Source organism: Protobothrops mucrosquamatus, unplaced genomic scaffold (assembly GCF_001527695.2).
Source record: "Protobothrops mucrosquamatus isolate PMUCROS unplaced genomic scaffold, P.Mucros_1.0 scaffold_159, whole genome shotgun sequence".
Taxonomy (NCBI): Eukaryota; Metazoa; Chordata; class Lepidosauria; order Squamata; family Viperidae; genus Protobothrops; species Protobothrops mucrosquamatus.
Window position 1 is genome coordinate 54,506 of NW_015386235.1, and position 22,117 is coordinate 76,622.

General features: G+C 38.6%; 1 protein-coding gene across 1 annotated transcript in view; it reads right to left on the reverse strand.

Annotated features, from left to right (window-relative positions):
* The window catches only part of LARS (leucyl-tRNA synthetase), a 57,647-nt gene extending 39,267 nt beyond the window's left edge, over positions 1-18,380 (reverse strand). Inside the window, exons 1-12 of the mRNA XM_015821010.1 lie at positions 18,135-18,380; positions 15,956-16,074; positions 13,413-13,500; positions 12,595-12,675; positions 11,218-11,352; positions 10,208-10,369; positions 8,927-9,039; positions 7,576-7,639; positions 4,879-4,946; positions 3,144-3,369; positions 2,010-2,097; positions 1,119-1,195 (exon numbers count right to left, since the gene is read on the reverse strand). Of these exons, the coding sequence (XP_015676496.1) occupies positions 1,119-1,195; positions 2,010-2,097; positions 3,144-3,369; positions 4,879-4,946; positions 7,576-7,639; positions 8,927-9,039; positions 10,208-10,369; positions 11,218-11,352; positions 12,595-12,675; positions 13,413-13,500; positions 15,956-16,074; positions 18,135-18,158 (1,245 nt within the window). The 5' untranslated portion in view covers positions 18,159-18,380. The remainder of the gene's footprint in view (positions 1-1,118; positions 1,196-2,009; positions 2,098-3,143; positions 3,370-4,878; positions 4,947-7,575; positions 7,640-8,926; positions 9,040-10,207; positions 10,370-11,217; positions 11,353-12,594; positions 12,676-13,412; positions 13,501-15,955; positions 16,075-18,134) is intronic.
* Between the last annotated feature and the right edge of the window lie 3,737 nt (positions 18,381-22,117).

Below are 22,117 nucleotides of genomic sequence, written 5' to 3' on the forward strand. Positions count from 1 at the left end.
TTATTATTTATATAGTGTGGTCACCTCAAGGCAATGAACATATCTAATAGTCCTGCCCCCTATTTTCCCCACAGCCACCCTGTGAGATGGATTGGACTGAGAGAGAGTGACTGCCCAAAGCCACCCTGCCTGCTTTTTATGTGTAAGAAGGGGCCTAGAACTTAAAAGTCTTAGGATCTTTAGTTCAGCACTTAAAAGTCTTAGGATCTTTAGTTCAGCACTTTCACCCTTGTACCCAAGTGGCTCTCTTTTCTCTATAGTTGTTCCTAATTTATATTCCTAAATTATAACTCCAAGATCCCTCAGAAAATTGTGCCTTTCAGATATACTCAACGGTACCTATTTTTTGAGGATCGTGCTTATTTCAACTTGTTATTCTACCACCTCCGAAGATCAGCCCTCTCAAACAAGCCTGAAAACCGGTATTAGATATGATTTTTTTTTTAAAAAATGTCAGCCATTTCAAAAGTGAAAGCTTCAAATCATCAGGAAGTACATTCCAAAGTACTGGAATAGATACTAGCCTACCCTGGATAAAGCTAATCATTAAATATGGAGCTGCACAAAAGGTAGAACATCTGTGAGGTGGAACAGTGCTCCACAGTACAGCATCAGACTGGAATGGATAGTAATAACAATAGCACTTAGACTTATATATCGCCCCATAGTGCTTTACAGGCTCTCTCTGAGAGGTTTAAAAATTTCAGCATATCGCCCCCAACAGTCTGGGCCAGGGGTAGGCAACCTCAGCTCTTTTATGACTCATGGACTTCAACATAGCTGACTCAGGAATTCTGGGAGCTGAAGTCCATGAGTCATAAAAGAGCCGAAGTTGCCTACCCCTTCAGGGCCCTCATTTAACTGACCTTGGAAGGATGAAAGACTGAGTCAACCTTGAGCCGATCAGGCTGTGGGCAGAGTTTGCCTGCAATACTGCTTTCTAACACTGCGCCACCACGGTTCTTAATACACAACTTTGTCCGCTTAGCGCAAGGCATTTTATGTCTATCCACATATACCTATTAAAAATATACTGTGTAAAAAAGATAAAAACTGTATGCTGCCCACACCAGGTGCCAATACATTCAGAGGTTCTCAGTGACTCTTAAGATTCTCACCGGTTTCTTCTTTAAGTCTTTCAGGGCTGTGATGTCATCTGGGGCATCAGAGGGTACACTTGTAACCACTCCAGTACCTTACAAGAAACAGTCAAGAAGCACAGATTAACACACTGCTGGGACGGAATTTGCACTAAATGTGAACTGAGCAAAAGGGGCGGAATTGCACATTTTAGCTTTGCCTTGTGGTTACGCAGAATCTCAATCCTCATAGTGAAGATAAATCTGACAAGGTAAAGGAGCTTTTTTATCCATAAATTTAGAGCCTTGAAAAAAAATGGTTTTAAATTATACGGTCTCCCCAGTGTATGTTTTTCCAATATTACAGCGATCAAGAACATCCGCATGACTATATTAATAGGATTGCATATGGAATCCTGTAGACCAATTTGTGCACATTTTTCCCATAGGTACTTGCTGAATAAAGCCAATGTATTTTTAACAATAACCAAAATACATGCTGAAATAACTAATCAAATGTAGTTACTACCAATTATAGGCACCGGATGATAGATGAAGGTACAATTCTTCATTAGCACAAGAAAGGTCATATTATAAAAGAGAACAGGTGGATACGCTTAAATCAAAGTAAAAAGACAAGAAAATAGGAGTCACCTTAATACCTTTGTGTGTTTATAAAAAAATCTCAAGATTTTAAAGGAGGTAAAATACAGTATAGTTTATCTTCTTGTTTTCATGCATATACCATAAGAGCTACTGTCCCTCTTATGGAATCCATACAAAAGATGATTTTGTTCAAAAGAGCAGAAATAAGACACTGCAGAAAAGTTTACTTTGTACAGATATTGGTTTTTATCTTTAATAATCAATAGAAAAAAAGATAAAACCTTTCTCCTGTAAAAATGAGTGCTAAAACACCATAGTGTTTACCTTTATCTTCCTTAATAGTCAACATTGGAAGAGCATAGATGACTTTATAGGATGTCAGAGGAGCAGAAAGCGCAGCACCAAGAATCTCCTACAGAAAAAGAGAATTATGTTAAAAGTAAGGGAAGCATGTGTCTCCGTCTGGCATATTCAAAGTATTTCACCACTGAAGAACTTGCAAGCTGGGAATGCTGCTTCCAATTTGAAATCCTGGTTCTGCGTTCAAAACAGATTGTTCTGATCATTCAACCTTACTTCAAGCTCAGAGTTCTGGAACAGCTATAGACACACTATAGTTAAAAGGCATAGAATTAGAACTGAAGAAGCTTTTTGGATAATAAGCAAAACGTTTTCAAGGGGGGAAAAAACAAGAAAGTTCAGCTGCCTTTTGGAAAAGTGCCTTTGGGACAACCATGACCTGGATGATTGAGAATCTTCACTGACAACAGAATCTATGCAGATAGTCCTTGACTTACAACCATTTGTTTAGTGGCCATTGAAAGTTACAATGGCACTGAAAAAAGTGACTTATGACTGTTTTTCACGCTTACAACCGTTGCAGCAGCCCCATGGTCATGTGATCGAAATTCAGATGCTTGGCAACTGACTCATAATTTACGACGGCTACAGTCTTCTGGGATCATGTGATCATCTTTTTTGACAAGCAACATCAATGGGGATGCCAGATTCACTTAACAACCGTGTTACTATCTTAATAACTGCAGTTACTCACTTAACAACTGTGGCAAGAAATATCGTAAAATGTAGCAAAAACTCAATTAATAACTCTCTGATTTAGCAACCGAAATTTTGGGCTCAACTGTGGTCATAAGTCAAGGACCGCCTGTATTGTATATTAAACCAGGGGTCCCCAACCCCCGGTCCAAGGACCAGTACGGGGCCGCGGCATGCCAGCAGCCAGTCCGCACAAACAAGCAAAGCCCCATCCGTGAGATGCAGGCAGCACACAAAACCACACGCTCTCCAGTCCATGGAAATACCTCTCTCCACAGAACCAGTCCCTGGTGCCCAAAAGGTTGGGGGATCTCTGTATTAAAGCAAGTCTAAAGTCCTCAGAATCTGCTTCATTTTTGGTTACAAAATCCTTATCAGAAGTAACGTTCACCAGATACTCACTTCTCCCATCAACTCTTTCACAACAGGTACCACCCCGTTGGTTTTTGTGAAGCCTTGGTAGGACATATTCCTGGCTGCCCTCTGTGTGCAAATAAAAATATCCCCATTCTGAGTCTCAAACCCAATGTACTTCATATCAGGCCGAACCCAACAATTAGTCTGCCCAAACATGGTTTCTGGTCTCAGAGTAGCAGCTACCAGGAAGACATTCTTTCCTCTAAGGCCACTGCAAAAGAAAGAAAGGGTAGTTTAGAAAAAATATATTTAAATAAAAGTACACTTAAGAAAGAAAAACAAGTAGCTAAATATTATTATTTTTCTACAAGCTACGCCAAGATACTTTGAAACATTTTCTTAAACAATAAATGCACGAATCCTTAAGAGCTTCATTAATCTAAAATTCTAATGAAGTTTAGATGGATATACATCATATCAGTACAAGTAGTCCTCATTCAGTGACTATTAGTTCAGTCAACGTTCGAAGTTTTGATGCAGCCCATTGCAGCATCCCTGCAGTCACATGAAGGCAATTCGAGCATCTGGCAACTGGCTTGTAATTACGATGGTTGCCGTGTCCTGCAGTCATGTGATCATCGTTTTATCCTCACTGTTGGCTTCTGATCAACGAAGTTAATGGGAAAGCCAGCAGGAGGCCAAAAATGGCAATGACCTGATGTCATATCTAACCACCAAGTGCAGGGGTAAGCAACCTTGGCTTTTTTATGACTCGTAAACTTCAATTCCCATGCTGGCTCAGGAATTCTGGGAGTTGAAGTCTATGAGTCATAAAAGAGCCAAGGTTGCCTACCCCTGACCAAGTGGGACTTGCTTAACAACTGCAACTGGAACTGCTGCAAATGCCATCGTAAACAGGCACGGTCATGTGATATTGTGCTTAGCAACAGAATCCGTGGTCCCCATTACTGTTGTTAACCAAACACTACCTGAATCAAGAAAACTACCATCTTTTTTAAAAAAAAAAAACAACACCTCATACATCTTATCAGTCAGCTGTCCCTTCTAAGTTGAAAATGAAGCCTACTCACTATGGGGACTCCCCTCTTCTTTTTGCAATCTTTGCACGAAGAGAATTTTTTTAAAAAGTCAGCACATCTTTGACTTATAAAAAATGACTTTTTATTGTGTTCACTTTGTAGAGAAATAAATACGGGGAAGTCACTATATCTACAAATTCAAAATCTGAACAGCAACAACAACAACAAAAGAGAGATAAAAATGTTCTTCCAAATCCACCTGGTGCATTTTTCCATATAGCCTAAACTATCATTTTCGCTAAAGAAAGCCAGATGCACAGATCGAAGAATAACCAAACGTTTATCTTGGTCTGACTCCATATTATCAGTGCAACCTGATGCGTCTCTTAAGGCTACTAGGTCCAGTGGAACTGATTTCCAAGTGCCTTCAACTGCAGATCAATAGATCTTTTCAACTTTTTCAATGTTGAATGCCAGAAATAAGACTCAGGAAGACAAAACCTATTCGTCTCTCAGTAATTGAAATCCAGCGGTATCCTGTCCTCTAGGTGAAAATTTCAACTTAACTGATCAATCTGCACTCCATAAATTGGTCTAATCTTAATCTACGTCATCAGCAACCAAAAATCCACACATATTTGAACACACTTTTAAAACCTTTAATATGCGTTTCCAAGAAGCCTTTAGCTTTCTTCCCCCCCCCCACTAATGTCAATATCAGTAATTATCCTGAGGCCTACCTTAATTTCAGGGGGTAAGGCTCCAGCACCTTCATTTTGATTAGTGTGTATTCTTGAGGTCCTACACCCTGAGAGGCAATATATAAACAATTGTGTCACTTTCATTTGTAATCTCTTAGTTGGTCAAACCAGGCTTTATACATTAGACTAAAAACAAAATCATTAGAGTGATTCATGTATTAACCAGATCTTTGTTTTTATTGATTATTGTGAGCTGCCTAGGATCATTATATAACAGTGATGGCAAACCTTTTAAATACCGAGTGCCCAAACTGCAACCCAAAACCCACTTATGTATCATCAGGTGCTGGGTGGGTGTGGCCCATTGGGTGGGTGTGGCTGCAGTGGTAATGGCAGACTGGGTGGGACTAAAAAGTTCAATCAATCAATTCCAACTTTGAGAGATTTTTTTTCCCGCGAGAAGTTGAAATTGATTGATTGAACCTTTTTTTTTTTTTGCACACGGCGGCAGAGGCCTAAAGCGAATAGGTTTTATAAAACCCAGCTGAAGGTCTAGGACTGGGGCAGTCTATGTGCCACCTGTGGCACGCGTGCCATAGGTTCGCCACCACGGTTATATAAGATAGGTGGCCTTATAACTTTTCTAAATAAATAAGCAAATGTGTTACTTTGGATTGGAAGAGAAAAATGTGCTTCAGAGTCAGAGGGAGGAGGGAAGGAAGTAACTCAGTTAATACCTGTTGGCAACTCCTTAAAGCATCTGTATCTTTTCCCAGAATCACATGACTGGTTTAAGCAGCTGCAGACAGATGCTATACACCTTTCAAGGCAACTTATTTTTCTTTAAGGGTGAAGCACTACATAATCCTGATATCAGTACAAGTGGACTTATGTTCCACTCTCCCAACTGGAAAATAATGCAAGGAAGTAGTGCTTCTGTGCATAAACAGTACAAGCTGCTGGTGACACAAAACCAGAGTCCAGCATCCAAGTAGCTTTTCCAGAAGCTTGGTGACTTTTCATTTTTATTCTCTTTGAAAGTTGACCCAGTTTTAATTTACAAATGACTTTTAAAATTAACTTTCCTAATTCTACTATTTACATCCCAATACTATAAAAAGGTTATTGAATCAAGCTCAACTCTCCTTACATTTATATATATCATCAACCTGCCTCCAGAAGCTGTGAATGCTCCAACACTGGAAGTTTTTAAGAAGAGAATGGACAGTCATTTGTCTGAAATGGTATAGGGTTTCCTGCCTGAAAAGGGGGTTGGACTAGATGACCTCCAAGCTCCCTTCGAACTTTATTTTCTTCTTCTTCTTCTTCTTCTTCTTCTTCTTCTTCTTCTTCTTCTTCTTCTTCTTCTTCTTCTTCTTCTTCTTCTTCTTCTTCTTCTTCCTCCTCCTCCTCTTCCTCCTCCTCCTCTTCCTCTTCCTCTTCCTCTTCTTCTTCTTCTTCTTCTTCTTCTTCTTCTTCTTCTTCTTCTTCTTCTTCTTCTTCTTCTTCTTCTTCTTCTTCTTCTTCTTCTTCTTCTTCGCAATGATATACAAGAAGCTGCCACTGGTTTCTTTTGGAGTACTTTTTCAATTTGGGACTCCTGGAACTAGACATTCTAGCACAGGGGTGTCAAACTCGCAACGTCACGTGACATATCGCAACTTTTTTACCATTGCCGGCAATGGGGTGGGCGCGGTTTCGGCATGACGTATCTGGCCCATGGGCCGGCAGTTTGACACCCGTTCTAGCTAGTGCTTGGCTTTTTTTTTTTGAGATATTAAGATTGGGTAATAATAATAATTTTTATTGCGGTCACAGACCAAAATGCAAGTGCAACGAAAAAAAACACAAGAAAATATAATCACAAACAATTAAGCACCAGAAGCCTTGGCTAAAGGGAATTACAACGTTCTCCTCTAATAGTTACAGCTCTTAAAAAAAATTTAGAAACCTGAGAAGTAATATAGGGGGGAGCCATCCCCTAGACAATATAAGACCAAATTTCTAACATTGGAACCATCGGGATCAAGTCCAAGGAGAGACAATAATTTAATTCTGCCTGTGTTATACATAGGGCAGTATGATAAGACATGCTCCACAGTTTCAACTTCAGCCCTATCACAGGGGCATAGTCACTCACTAAACAGGAGCCTCTTGAATCGCCCGTCGAGTAGTGCAGAGGGCAAGACATTGAAACTGGCTAGGGAAAAGACATTTCTGTACTTGGAGATGGTTAGAGTATAGAAATATGAAGCCATCCTCAATCCATAATTATTAGAATGGCTGAAGATCAAAGGGGAACAGGTTTTGTTAGCTCTGGCTTTTAAGTATTGCAAATCTATATCCACAAGCCGTTGGACTACCCTAAACTGGGCGTCCTTGAGACCATAATCTCCCAGAGCATCCCCTGTAAAACCTAGCAAGTGGAGTTTCTTCGTCAGCTCAAGATTGGGTAGAAGTTGCCTACTACTATTGATAATCATTTCTAAGTTTTGTCTAATTTCCTTTAGTTTTCTATGTAGGTGTTTCAGTCAATTAGGTGAGCATTCCTGTACAAAATTGGGTCCAAACTTAAATGGCTAAGTGAGAAAAGGCTTCCTGGAGAGACTCAGGAAACAGTAGTTGAAGAGGGCAGGGAAGCCATTTTTCCTGATCCTCCTCTTCCCTCTGGTCTTAATCTCCAAAGTCTCAACTCATTAAAACTTAGTCCTATTTTTTTAAAAAATCCTTCATTACCTCCCCTGTTTGTCTGTCATGATCCATGCAGGGTTGACCATCTTTTGGGGAATAAATAGTATACCTACAAGATAAATTAAGTCATTGTTAAAATGCGTGTACATACTAGACCCTGAACAGGGAATATTTTGTTAGTACAATTAAACACCCATGCCAGATAGTCTCCTGTTATGCAGGCTAATCCCAAGGAAAAATGGTGCAGGACCATCATTCTTTGCTTTTCATTTCATCTCCTCTCATAAGGGAAACCACTATAAGAAACAGTGTTGTACTGAATTGGGCAGTTATACCAAGCATCTTTAGCAGCCATGTCTAAATTGGAACTACTACATTCAAAACAATTTTAATATTCTTTGAAATGTGTTAATCAGAACTATAAGAAATCAGGAAAGAAAGTTGGAAAGTTATTGGCTCACTGAATGAAAGAACAAAAACAACATTTTATACCTAGAGTTCAGGCTAACAAAGATCATTTATATGGGGAGATAAAATCTATTGATCTATTAATAGGGTTGCTCATTTTATACTCAGTTGTGTCCATTGAAGCTAGCTGTGACTCAACCACAAATCATTAATTGGATAGAAATATTGAAGTGGGAGATTTTAAAAAGCTGCCATAACCAAAGATATCATTTACAAAAATTCCCAAGTACAACTCAAGCCCTGAAATTAGGAAAAACTGCGGACCTGGTAGAATTCCATCTGAATGGTACACAACTACAGAATATTTGCTGGCAAGTATAATATTGCACATTTGCAATAAATCATTTAAGCTACATTCTGTACATCCTTTAGGAGGTCTATATTCAATTACATTAATGCAGAAAGCTGACATTTATGTAACAAAAGATTTTACTGTTATGTATTTTTTTAAAAAATTACATAAGCTTAACTAAAAAACCAAACAATAAAGATAAAATAGGAATATAAAACTGAAGTATAAACAATGCAAAAAGGATTTTTCAATAACACATTCTCCCCTTCCCATCCATTTCATTTTCATCAACCGATAACTGCTATTGGAATATCTGTACTATGCTGCATTTATATAACTATGTACTCATTTACTAAGAGAGACATTAGTATTTTCAATTTAATTGCATTATTTTGACCACTGTGCTTGTTTTTTTTTTCTTTGATTGAATTAAAATTTAGGGAATATGAGGTGTTAATGTCCTACAATATGTCAAAGATCTCTCACCAATGAAAATCATAAATATGGGATGTATGGTTCAGAGAACCCATTAACAAATCAACTTCAATACTGTATTTTTGACATAGTTCAAGCAACTAACAAGAACAATCTGTGTTTTATGTTTTATAAATAGACACATCAAGAAAGTATTCTTACCGTTTTCCAAATTTGATTTTCTTTCTTTCTCTGAGAGTTAGAAATTGCCATCGTACAAAAGCATCATAATAGGGGTTGACATCAGTGGTAATAAAGGAACGCCTCCAATCTACCTGGAAAGTCATGAAATAAAGATCATTCATAGGGTGGAATCCGAAGATCATTGAAGTTAACCTCATGGGGAAAGGAGAGGTTTAGTTTTGAATTTCACAAATAGCAATCTCCTACTCCCATGGCAAACTGCTTTTAAATTTTTTTAATTTTGAAATCAGAATGTCATATGGCAGTGATGGCGAACCTTTTAGAGACTGAGTGCCCAAACCGCAACCCAAAACCCACTCATTTATTGCAAAGTGCCAGGGCCACATCAGCATTGTGGTGCCCTCGGGGGGGGAGGGGAGGAGCCCACTGGGTGGGCATGACTGAAGTGGTCACGGCAGACTGGGTGGGCGTGGCTGCAGTGGGCATGGCCATCACGATGTTGCTTATGGGGGGGGACGCCTGTGGGTGCTGGGTAAGGTTGGGGGAGATCCAGGGGGTCTCTGGTGGGTGGGGCGATGGGCAGGAGGCTCATCCTGCAGGGTGAGGCAGGGGGCAGGGTGGGAGTGCCATTGCCACAGGGCAAGGCAAGGCGAGGCAGGGGCCGGGGCGGCAGCTGCCTGACACCATCAGCCCCCGCAGACAGAGGCCAGCGAGTGCATGGGGGCCAACAGTGTCCGTCAGCAGCCATAGCCTGCCGGCCCCTCAACCAGCGCACTCTGGGGCTCCGCAGCCCGCTGCTAATACTGGGCCAACCCTCCAGCAGCAGGCGGAGTAGAGGAGGGGGGAGGCACGTGATGCAGGATGTGTTTTTGCTAGCAGTTGGAGAGCAGGTCGCTGCTGGTCATCTTGGCCCCCTCACAGATCTTGCCCTTGGCCTGTGCATGGAGTCTGTTCCCCTCACACACCCGACGCACCTTGGCCCTGCCTCGGGTCGCCGTGATGGCCTAATGGACCTGCATGAGCTGCTGGCGGTGGCAGCGCGCATGATATGGTGTGGTTATCTATCCTTAGCAAAAGCAATCTTTATGTACTATTTCAGCTCTTCAAAATGTTTGTCCTCAATAAGAATATCAAAATTTAAGCGTAACATTTATAAAAGAAATGTGAATGCATTTGGACAGTTCTCTAATAGATAGTTCTCATAGACTGTGTGCAACCCAAGGCCTACATATCAATAAAAAGTTACAAAAGCATCAAAATGAAATATATTTGATCAACAACGTAAGGAAAATGTAATACCTTTAGTCCCATGCGTTTTAAATCTTGAAGAGCCAGAGGTGGGAAGTAGCCAAGCCAATGTTCAGCCTCTGAAAATTTTATTATTTCTTCATCAGAGAGGCCTAAAGATTTCATGATGCTCCACTGGTATTTTGAAGAGCCAGCCTTAGCAGCAGCTTTACTCTTTAAACAACAGGGGGAAATTTATACACCTCATATTTAAGTGCAATTATTTTCATTATGTGCATAAAAAAAATCACTGAAGTTATAGGAGGACAGAAAAGCCCATTAAATATTTCACATTGGACGATTCCTACAAATTTACAGTTGTATTTGCAAGATGTAAATAATCTTCTAAAGGAACCATAAATTATTCAGACTGCAAATCAAAGCTGGTTACCAGTAGCTTTATGAATAATTTCAAAAGCTTCCTGCAAGCAAGCAGATCAGGCTTTTATCAGGGAGGAAGAGAGCGTGAATGACAGAGTTGGATGGCAGGAATAGACAGAAGGAAGAAAAAAAAAGAAGATACAGAAAAAAATAAAATAAGAAGTGATGGTATGCCCAGTTAGATACAACCCTTGACTATAAAGGAAGGAGGGGAAACTACTATAGGTAGTCCTCGACTTACAACCGTTCATTTAGTGACCGTTCGAAATTACAGCGGCACTGAAACAAGTGACTTATGGCTGTTTTTCACACTTACGACCTTCGCAGCATCCCTGTAGTCACGTGATCAAAATTCAGCCTCTTGGCCACTGATTCTTACTTATGACGGTTGCAGTGTCCCGGGGTCACGTGATCACCTTTTGCGACCTTCTGACAAGCAGAGTCAATGGGGAAGCCGGGTTCACTTAACAGCTATTTTACCAATTTAATGCCTGCAGCGATTCACTTAACAACTGTGGCGAGAAAGGTCATAAAATGGGGCAAAACTCACTTAACAAATGTCTCACTTAGCGACAGAAATTTTGGGCTCAATTGTGGTCGTTAAGTCGAAGACTACCTGTAACAGTTTTGCTTTTGAATACCTTTCTGCCTTTAGCTTTATCTTTAATGACCACTTCTTGCCTTGGCTCCTCTTCCTCCTCCTCCTCTTCTTCATCTGGAAATTCTGGTGGACAGCCATACAGCTCCACTTCTCGTTTCAGCTTATCAGCACATGCCTAAGACAAAATGCACCAGAGAACTATAACTGTTAGGGCACATACACGTAAGATCTGGATGGTGAACATACATTTATATATTCTTATGGTTGGTCACATAGTCAGCCAGCTGTTTCAACTGGTTACTATTATATTATTTCCAAAACTAGCTTGTTGTTGTTGTTCCTGTTGTGGCAACAGTTGAAACTGATAATGTGGTACATCTTTTACTCTGGTCAACACAAAGGATAATTGATTAGTTCTCTGACCCTGGCAAATTCTTTAAAATGTTGTGCATTACTTTTCCAAAGGAGTAAATGGATGCTTTCAACTCCACTTGTGCAAAGAGAAAAGCTGTTTTCAAAGATCAGGTGGATTCCTCTATAGGAAGGGCAGATATTCTCTTTAATCCTTTTTTCTTGTACTGTAACTTCTGCAACTTTCTGGAAGCTTGTTCCGTGCTAGCCATGTGTACTCAACCGTTTTTATAACTGAGAAGCCTTTCAAAAGCAAAATTCAATTTTAGAAACAAGTTTATTTCCATTGTCCCACTGAGTATATCAAATCCACTGAATATACTTAAGAGTACCAATAAAAGAGATTATTTGTAGCTCAGGGTGAACTGTGGAGTCCTTGGTGCTCTCTGAGCTTGGACTTTTCATTACCCAACTAAGTAACATCATCATTGCTAGAAGAACTGTGCAACCACACTCCTTTTTACAACTGATGATATTACTTAGTTAGATAATAAAATGTCTGCAACAAAACATATAAGCTCAGAGAGCACCAAGGACTCCACACTTAAGAGTAATTGTGTGAATCCTGGCTAGTCATAAATTTTAAGCATATGACTTTTATTACCAAGGGAAGCAAATTTCACTATAGATGTGAGCAACTCTGAGATCAGTCACATGATCATGGATTATTAGGACTGTAGAAAGTTTTAGATTTAATCCTGAAAAGGATATGGCAGTTTCAACTGTAGCTGTGTGATCCTGGAAATAGATGTGAATATTTTAACAAATCTTTGGGTGGCTTTTATCTGCACTCCCATTTGCTCCATAGCACCTTTTATGAATTGAATCTAAAGTATTACAATGTCCCAGAATCACCTGTATCATAAGATAGGCAATTCTAACATACCAATCAAATGTGCACACAACATACCTGCTAAGTTTTAGAAATAAAATAGATAAAAATAATGTATTTCTTTAGATTTAGAAACTGAATGCATTTTTGTCCATATAATCAAATAAATTTTACCTTAATGGGCATACCAGTACAATGAAGTCCAAAAGGAAATAGGCATTTCTTTCCTTTCAGTTTCTGGTATCCAACTGCAAACTGTGAGACACATGAAAACAACAGAAAGCATTACTGTCTGAGAATAGTAAAAAGAGGGGAGGATAAAACACAAATGGTTAAACTAGAAGTTTTTTATTAAAATGCCTCAGCAATTTATTTTTCTTAGGGAAAATTCAAACATGATTCAAAATTGGAAAGAAAGTCATTTATTTCAATGTCTTTTAAAGATAAGGATGAGAAGCTATTTTCTACTGCATTCAATGGGACAGCTTTAGGTAAATCCATGTGTGAATCTAAGATTATAATTTTTATTCTCCTCAGAGGTTCTGGACATGGAACAATATATTCTAAAAGTCAATATGAAAGGTTGTTAGAATTGTAATACTATTAGTTAAAATAGTATTTATTAATTTTCATATAATAAATATTTGGGCATTGATGAACAATATGAAATTTCAAGACGGGGTCAATGAGCTGAAGAATTTGGGGACCCCTGCTCTAAATGGAAAATTTCTGGGTTAAACCAAAGAGAGTATGATCTATTATTTTAACACCATTTGGTTATTGTTTTTATATGTCTGAATTTTTGTTTTAACCTGTTTCTTTTTTATTTATTTTTTTACCTGTTATAAGCCAGAATTACTTAGGTGAGGTGGGTGGTTACACAAGTAAATAAATAATATCAAATGTGTCATTAGAAAAACATCAGGTTTTACAAATTTCTATTTTCTTTGGAGGGGCTTCACAAAACCACTAATAAAGAAAAAAAATCTTACCTCACATTTCGATAAAGAAAATGTGTGTCCTAGGTGAAGCCGGCCATTCATGTATGGATAAGGGAAAGTAGCAAAATATTTCCCATTGCTGAATAAAGATTTAAAAACATCATTTTAAAAAATCAATTAATTTTCAGAAATTCAGGTTATGATCCTATAAATATTTCATGATTCATCACTGCAATATAATATGCAATACAATATTCAATAACAGGAATTTTTGAGTGTCACATTTGAAACAAATAAAGTGACCTTGTATGAAAATTAAAATGTTATAATTGGATGATATCCAATTAAAAAAACTTAGCGACTAAATCTGTGTTTTAACTGATTAACTGATCAAACCTGTATATCAATAAACACAGTGGAAGATATTCCTTACTGTCTGAACAGAAAATAAATTCATACAACAGAACATTTCCTTGCTCATAATTACATATACTTCTAAAAAGCCTCACCAAAAAGTTAAGAGATTGCTCAGAATTCTGGTCTGAATAAAGGAGAAATAATTGAAACAGAAAGTTCTGCATAAGTGATCTAAGTTTCTCAATTCAAACACAAACCTATCTCAGGTAATTTAACAATGATAGTAAATTCCTACTTTGTATGTACAGTATATATACATGCATCAATGTATCCTTATATGTATATATACATACTTGGAATTCTCTGTCATAGTTGAGTTGCCTGAGCTAATATATAATAATATACATTATTCATATTATAAAGTCACCCAGCTGGGTTTCATTACTAAGGTGATATTTGAACTCATGGTCTCCCAGTTTCTAACCTGGTGCCTTATCCCCTACACCAAACAGGCTCTCTGGGAAGCAACACTCCCATTATTTCACCTTTGTGGCCTACAAATGAAAAATCCCTCTCAGATCAGGCAAACAGATTCATTCAATGGAATTCTCTATCCCCCTCTCACATTCCCCTGAGCAAATACACTCTAGAGGATCCTACAACTCTCCAAATTTGAGACACATATAAGTTGCATGCAAAAAGAACTTCATTGTACTAGAAGACCATTCCTATCAGACATAAACTCATGCTTTTTCTCTGTTCGTTTTTGCTAAAACCAAACAGAAAGAAACTGATAATTAAATGGTACCCACAAGCAAATTAAGAAACTGCGGAACAAAATGTCATGCTTAATTTTGAATTTCACTCAGAATTTCTCAATCCAAGTCCTTTTAAATGCACTCAGCTAGATGGCAGCACCTACCTAGCCTTGTTCAGTTGGATTGAAAATCACTAGAAATCCCAGAACAGTAGGTCAAATCAGAAATTAGGAGAGGAGGAGGCAATAGCAAACCATTTCCGTACCATTACCAAGAAAACTACATGGACCTGACTCACAAGAATTCTCTTAGGTGTCACTGCTTTTATCTTTTTAAGGGCAGCATAATGAAAACAAAGATTAAGATAATTATATCCTCTGGCATAGTATACAGTACATTTGCGAATGTGTATTTCTGGTTCAGCTGTTCAGAAAAAGAGCTACAGAAGTGTATCTCTGTTGATTTACCAACCTTACTACCATTCTAGCAAATTATTATGTGTTTGTCATCTAATTCTTTAAATTCTTCTTCTTAAAGAAAAGAGATCAGGAATAATAAATCAAGTTGGGGAATTCAGAAATTTAGATATACTCTTCAAATCTATACGCCGGTATATCAATTCTTAGTACACTTAGTCCTTGACTTACAATCACAATTGTGCCCACAATTTCTGTTGCTAAGCAAGACAGTTGTTAAGCGACTTTTGCCCCATTTTATGACTTTTCTTGCTACAGTTATTAAGAGAATCGCTGTACTTGTTAAATTAGTAACATGGCTGTAAAGTGAATGTGGCTTGCCCATTGACTTCGCTTGTCAGAAAGTCACAAAAAGTGATCACATGATCCCGGGACACATAAGTATGAGCAAATTGCCAGGCATCCAAATTTTGATGACATGACCATGGGGACAATGCAATGGTCATAAGTGTGAAAAGTGGTTATAAATCACATTTTTCAGTGCTGCTGTAACTTTGAACGACCACTAAACAAATGGTTGTAAAGTTCATGACTACCTGTATTTCAATTTTTATTAAACAAAATGACAGAAATTAGCCAACTCTGGATTTGATGTTTCCAATGATACACGTATTTTAGTTGTATACGGAATGTCATTTTCGGATTTCTTAGCTCCTAATCTGGGTTTACAGCTCACATGGATTTCAGCTCTCTGAAGGAACACTTTTAAGAAAGTATTATATTGCATTCACCCTTTAGCAAGGAAAACTTCTACAATATTATATCTGGAAAACATCTTATTAGAGACCTTTTTTGTGTGACTCATTATACTATCTATAAGCTTGCTACTATTCAAAAAATTAAATTTAAACATTGTTTAATACTAGTTTTCTACTATTATATCTTCAAATCTAAATTAACAAAAGTTAATACGCAGCTAGTATTTTTTTAAAAAATCCCATTAGATTTAAAATTTACACTCGAATATTGAAATTCTCAAGCTACATGTGAAATGAGCACTCACCTTTTGTGACTTGCCACATCTTCTGCATTAACTTCAAATGCTCTTTCATTATGCCATTTCTGTTGGATCTCCTCTTCTATTTTTTTCAAGAAGTCAACTTTAGCTGTCCCTTTCCGTTCCTTAAAAGAAAAAATAATCCCTAGTGTGATTAGCTTAAATAATATAATTTATGTTAGTATAAATAGTATAGTGTTGTACTGTTATTGTGCCAGAATTTGCACACAAATATAACATATATCCTGAATATTAACTCTACTACAATATTACCAGGTATTACCTCTTATAAACATTTCAAAAATATTATGAACTTAAAAATATTATCAATAAAATAAAATTACTGCCCTCCTTTTCATGTGAGTTCAGATTTATTTATTTTGTTAAGAAATTTAAGCCTGCAAAAGATCAAGTTGTGCCAGTTCAGTAATTCATTTTGGTTCTTGTCAACATTTTAAAAATAATCTACTATATATTAGTTGGAGATTTATACCTTAACCACTGGTTGGATAATGCAAGTATCTAAAGAAGTGAAAATATGAAAAATGATCATATTTTCATATTTACTCAATTGTAAGCTGTGCTACTATTTTTCTATTTGGGCAGACATTTAATAGCATTTACGGTGTTAAGAATATGCAGCTAGTCCTCACTTACCAACCACAATTGGGAATGGCAACTCTTGTTGTTAAGCGATTCAGACATAAAATTAAAGAGCATGTTACAATTATGTCAGTTATGACATCTGTTCCTGCTGCAGTCATTAAGTGAATCACCCATGGTCATTAAACACAATATCATAACTGACTTGGGACTTCCTGCCAGCTTCCCCACTGACTCTGCTTGTTGGAAATCAGCTGTGAAGGTTGTAAATGGTGATCCAATGTCAGCAGGATGCTGCAAATGTCATAAATGTGCACTAGTTGCCAAGCACCCAAATTGTAATCACCTGACTGTGGGGATGTTGCAAAGGCCACAACTTTGAGGACCAACTGTAAGGGGTTTTTTCAACACCATTGTAACTTTGAATGGTTGCTGAATGAGTGAGTGCTCAGTTGTCCTGAGTTGGGACAACTTGTATTAGACTAAAAGGAAAGTTCTTTTAAAATAGGGAAAATGTATTTCACAATTTGAGATAAATTACTCAATTTCTGATACCCTGTTCCATTCTGTATGAAAACTGGAGATATGCAACAGTTGTTAGTAAATATAAATAACAACCCAAGATGTTATGCAAGCTGAATATGAATCTGGCAGTTGTTCTTAATTAATGAAGCAGAAAAGCCCCAAAGTACCACTAGTCATATTGCTATCTACTGAACCAAAGGGCAAAGTCAAAAAAGTATTAAGTTCACAATCAGCACATCAGTTGGAAATTTACATGACAACTCCAGCGACTCCTAAAATGCCATGTGAATTTATAAAATCATATTTATTTCTCCCTTTTGACTGAACAGCAATTTACAATCAAAGCAAAACAGCTAACTAACCAATATAGCAGGTAAATAAGACAAACTCAGCAGGAGCAAAAACAACCAAAACAAAGTATCTCAAAAACTATTATTTTCGTTAATCAGGTAACCACACTTAGGATAAAGCTATCAATGTCTCATTCTGAAATTTGAGAGAAATTTACTACGGTACTTGTAAAACTAATATTATGTAAAAGCAAAACATCTTACTGGTATGTACCAACAACAGCATAATCCAAATTCTTAAAGTCACCAGAAGTGTTCTTTTTTAAGGCAGAAATCTCATACCTGTAAGTTTCCCAGAGGACAGATCTCAAAAAAAAAAAAAAGGAACTCTTTTCCCCCCCTCTCCCAACAGAGGTCCTGTCCTCACTTGACTGTATCATTTAAAATTAAAGCTAATTGGACAAGGTTTCCTAGTGACTTGTGCAAAGGACCCTTCTTTTGTAAAGTCTGTAAATGAGATATTTACCAGAAAGTAATCCAGTTAATCCAAACAAATCCAAGCAAAAGTAAACCGGGCAAAAAAAAAAGCTGGTATCATACAATAAGCAACTGGAAATGTTTGAAATGAAATTGCATGTATTTTTATCTCTTTTAATTATGCCTCCAGCACAGGACAACCTTACTCACCTAAACGTCATAAAGGCACTCAATTCCCTTAATCCCCAGTCAGCATGTCCGCTGAGGAATATAGGAATTGAAATACATACCAAGAAAGAACGAGAATGCTCCATTAGGTCAACCTTCCCCAACCAGATGTCTTGCAAAGAATGCAGAGGTTTCGGACAATTCTCACAAAGCACCACTTTATGCTACCCGTCGAAAACAGCCCTACAATTCTGCTTATTTAGTATTAGTTTACCGCGTGGAATTTAACTCCGATTATTCCAACAAGCCCCTTTCTAAGTGAAGGGACGCGTCACAGCTCTGGTGCATCTCGATAAAATGACAGCATAGGAAGGGGGGGGGGAAGCCCTATTCGCCCCTTTTCTGCTTTTTTCTGTGGACAGGACAAATCATCCTCCGATCCCCACTCATGGTCCGACTGCTAGCCAGCCAGCCACCTAAAATCAATCCAGGCAACGCTATCACCGATATTCACCGTCATCGCTCCTCGATAGTCTGAAAGACTTCAACCTGCAGCTTATACGCCCCTGCTCCACGCCGCCGGTTCTCCCACAATGCATTTCAAATAAAAGATGGAGCCGGTTCCCTCGCAAAGACTTTTGGGATGTTGAGTTTGCGCAGAGCTAATGCAGCGCGTGGTACCCGCCCACTGAACTACAATTTCGCTCTAAAAACCAAGCGTTATATACGAGTGCTTGTCGCGTGGGGTTTTTCCACAACCGCGAGGTCCTGGAATTGAATACTACGTTTCCCATAATGCACCGAGAGGACGAAACATATCGATGCTCACCAATGGGAGTATCCAAATCTTAGTTTCAGTCTTTCTGATGTTATGTTTGTGTATATTTGATGTCATAAGTGAAGCGGGAGGAATGGAAGTGATATAATTTGTATACCTTTTCAGAAGCTGTTGCAAAATTGCAAATGTAATCAGGGCTGATTCTGTTTACATTCTTTTAATTGTTTTTTAAAACCTGCAATACTTTTCTTCATACTGAAAAAAAATGCCTTCCAGCCGTAAAATAAATGTAACTAATTATAATTTAGATATTGAAGTTGGTTGGATTATGAGCACTATCCTTTAGGACTTGATTCTAAGATGCGTGCCAAAGGAATGCATTTTGCAGGAACAAAAACAAGTTGCATGCACTGTAGTCCTATGTGAGGCTCACTGACAAACTATCCAATATTTGTTTCTGAAAGTTTGCTAAGTATGCAAGAGTTGTAATATATCCAAGAAGCTTTTCGGTGCTACTTGATGTTCAATTTGATGTCATCATATTGCAATGTTTCTCAGAGAGAAAAGCACTCCAAGAGATAAAGTATTTTATTAAACCATCTCTTGTTAAAAGCATATACAAGCTTTCAAAATTGCCTGTGAGGCAGAGCATATTTTTATTAAATAACATGCCCTTGTTCACAGGAAAAAGAAATAAATTAAAATATAGTATTGATGACAAAAAATTAACAGGATAAATATAGTATTTCTAGAAAAAAACAGTATAATACAATATTGATGTTTCTTCACAGTTCTTTTATTTAAAATAATTTTCCTCTAAACCTTGCACACACTATAGAAGATGGATTTTTTGCATTTGTACTTATATGCAGTTAAAAATTCAAAATTATTAGGACATAAACCCCATTGAAATCAGTATTTACTGTAATAGTATTTACTATTACATAAGCAATATTACTTTTGTTATACTGTACTGCACCTTCTATCTGCCTAGAGAATTCTCTGCTACCATTATCACAGCTGTGTATATCCCCCCTGATGCAAACAGAGAAGAGGCCCTGAAGATTCTCCGCCATACCATCAGTGACTTACAAACTACTCACCCAGAAGGTGCATTTATTGCAGTGGGTGACTTTAACCAAGTGGATTTGAAAGCTACCCTGCCACATTTCCATCAATATGTGGACTTTGCAACCAGAGGGGACAATACATTGGATTTTGCTTATTCCAACATCAATAAGGCTTTCAAAGCTATCCCCCGCCCTCACCTGGGCCTCTCTGACCATCTCTCTGTGCTGCTTATTCCAGCATATAAGCCTTTATTAGTCAGAGTGAAACCTACAGTGAAGCAGGTGAGGGTTTGGACAGAGGGAGCTATAGAAGCATTACAAGACTGCTTTGAGTGCACAGATTGGGGCATGTTTAAGGAAGCAGCTACTGATAACCAACATACAAATGTTGAGTATGCCACCACGGTGTCTGCATGTATCCAAAAGTGCATAGAAGATGTCTGTGTCCTGAAAAGTATTGTTGTGAGGGCGAATGAAAAACCGTGGCTGACCTATGAGGTCCGCAAGATGCTGAAAGCACGGAATGTGGCTTTTAAATCTGGTGACATGTTGGCACTTAGAACAGCCAGAACAAATCTGAAAAGTGCCATAAAAGATGCAAAGCAAGCCCATTGCCAGAAAATTCAGAACTTTTTTCAGGACCCAACAAACACCAGGCAAATGTGGCAAGCGATCCAGGCCATTACGGATTACAAGGTGGCTCCATCGAGATGCAAGGATGACATAGACTTCCTAAACAAACTGAATGCATTTTTTAGTAGATTTGAAGCATCAAATAGCACTCCTGCTAGGAAAACTGTGCCCCATCCTGATGAGCAAGTGCCAAGCTTTGATGTCACCTCTGTCCGAAAAACACTGCAGACAGTTAACATTTGGAAAGCAGCAGGCCCAGATAATATCCCTGGACGTGTCCTCAGGGAATGCGCAGAGGAGCTGGCTTGTGTTCTCACAGATATTTTCAACCTCTCATTGCAGCAGGCAGTGGTCCCATCGTGTTTTAAGACGGCCATCATCTTGCCAGTGCCAAAAAACTCCACAATTACAGACCTCAATGATTACCATCTAGTTGCACTGACATCCACCATCATAAAATGCTTTGAGAAGCTGATAAAGGACACTATTGTATCTAGCCTCCCGCCAGCATTTGACCCGCTTCACTTTGCCTACCGACCAAATCGCTCTACGGAGGATGCTATTTCTTCCGTTCTCCATCTGAGCCTGAAGCACTTAGAGGAAAGAAATACTCATATGTGTTTGCTGTTTGTCGACTTCAATTCGGCATTTAACACAATCATTCCCCAGCATATAGTAGACAAACTGGGCCTTTTAGGCTTAAACATTCCTTTGTGCAACTGGATTCTTGATTTTCTTACCAACAGGCCCCAATATGTGCGAATTGGAACAAATACCTCTAATACCATTTTCTTGAGCACAGGTTCTTCTCAGGGCTGCGTCTTAAGTCTGCTGCTGTTCACTCTGTTGACCCATGACTGTTGTGCTAGGTTTGCCACCAACCATATTGTGAAGTTCGCAGATGATACAACAGTAGTGGGCCTTATTCAGGATGACAAGGTGGAAGTTTACCGCAAGGAGGTTGAGGGGTTGGTGAACTGGTGTAAGGAAAACAGCCTAGTTTTAATACCGGAAAAACCAAAGAGATCATTGTTGATTTCAGAAAAGGCAGGCACAGCCACACTTCTCTGTGCATTAATGATTCACCTGTGGAGATGGTTACCAGCATCAAATTCTTGGGTGTGCAGCTAACAACAGCGAGAAACTGGTGAAGCGGGCACAACAGCGCCTGCATTTTCTGCGTCGCATGAAAAAAGCACATCTTCCTTCCCCTGTCCTGACCACTTTCTACAAGGGGACAATCGAGAGCATCCTGTCATACAGCATCACGGTCTGGTTTGGAGGCATCACTGCTTCAGACAGGAAGGCGGTGCAGAGAGTGGTAAGAATGGCCGAAAAGATCATTGGCAGTTCCTCCCATCCAGGACATAGCACAGAAGTGTTGTTTGAGCAGGGTCCACAAGATTATCTGGGACACTACACATCCTCTTCACAACCTGTTTTCCTTGTTACCTTCTGGTATCCGTGGTATCCGTAGCATGGATACCACGGTGGTATCCGTAGCAGAACATCCAGATTCAGCCATAGTTTCATCCCATACAGCATTAACCTTGTGAACTCTCAAGCTTCTTCCTTCCGTTATATATGCAAGATGGACAGTATTTAATATTTATTTGCTACATGT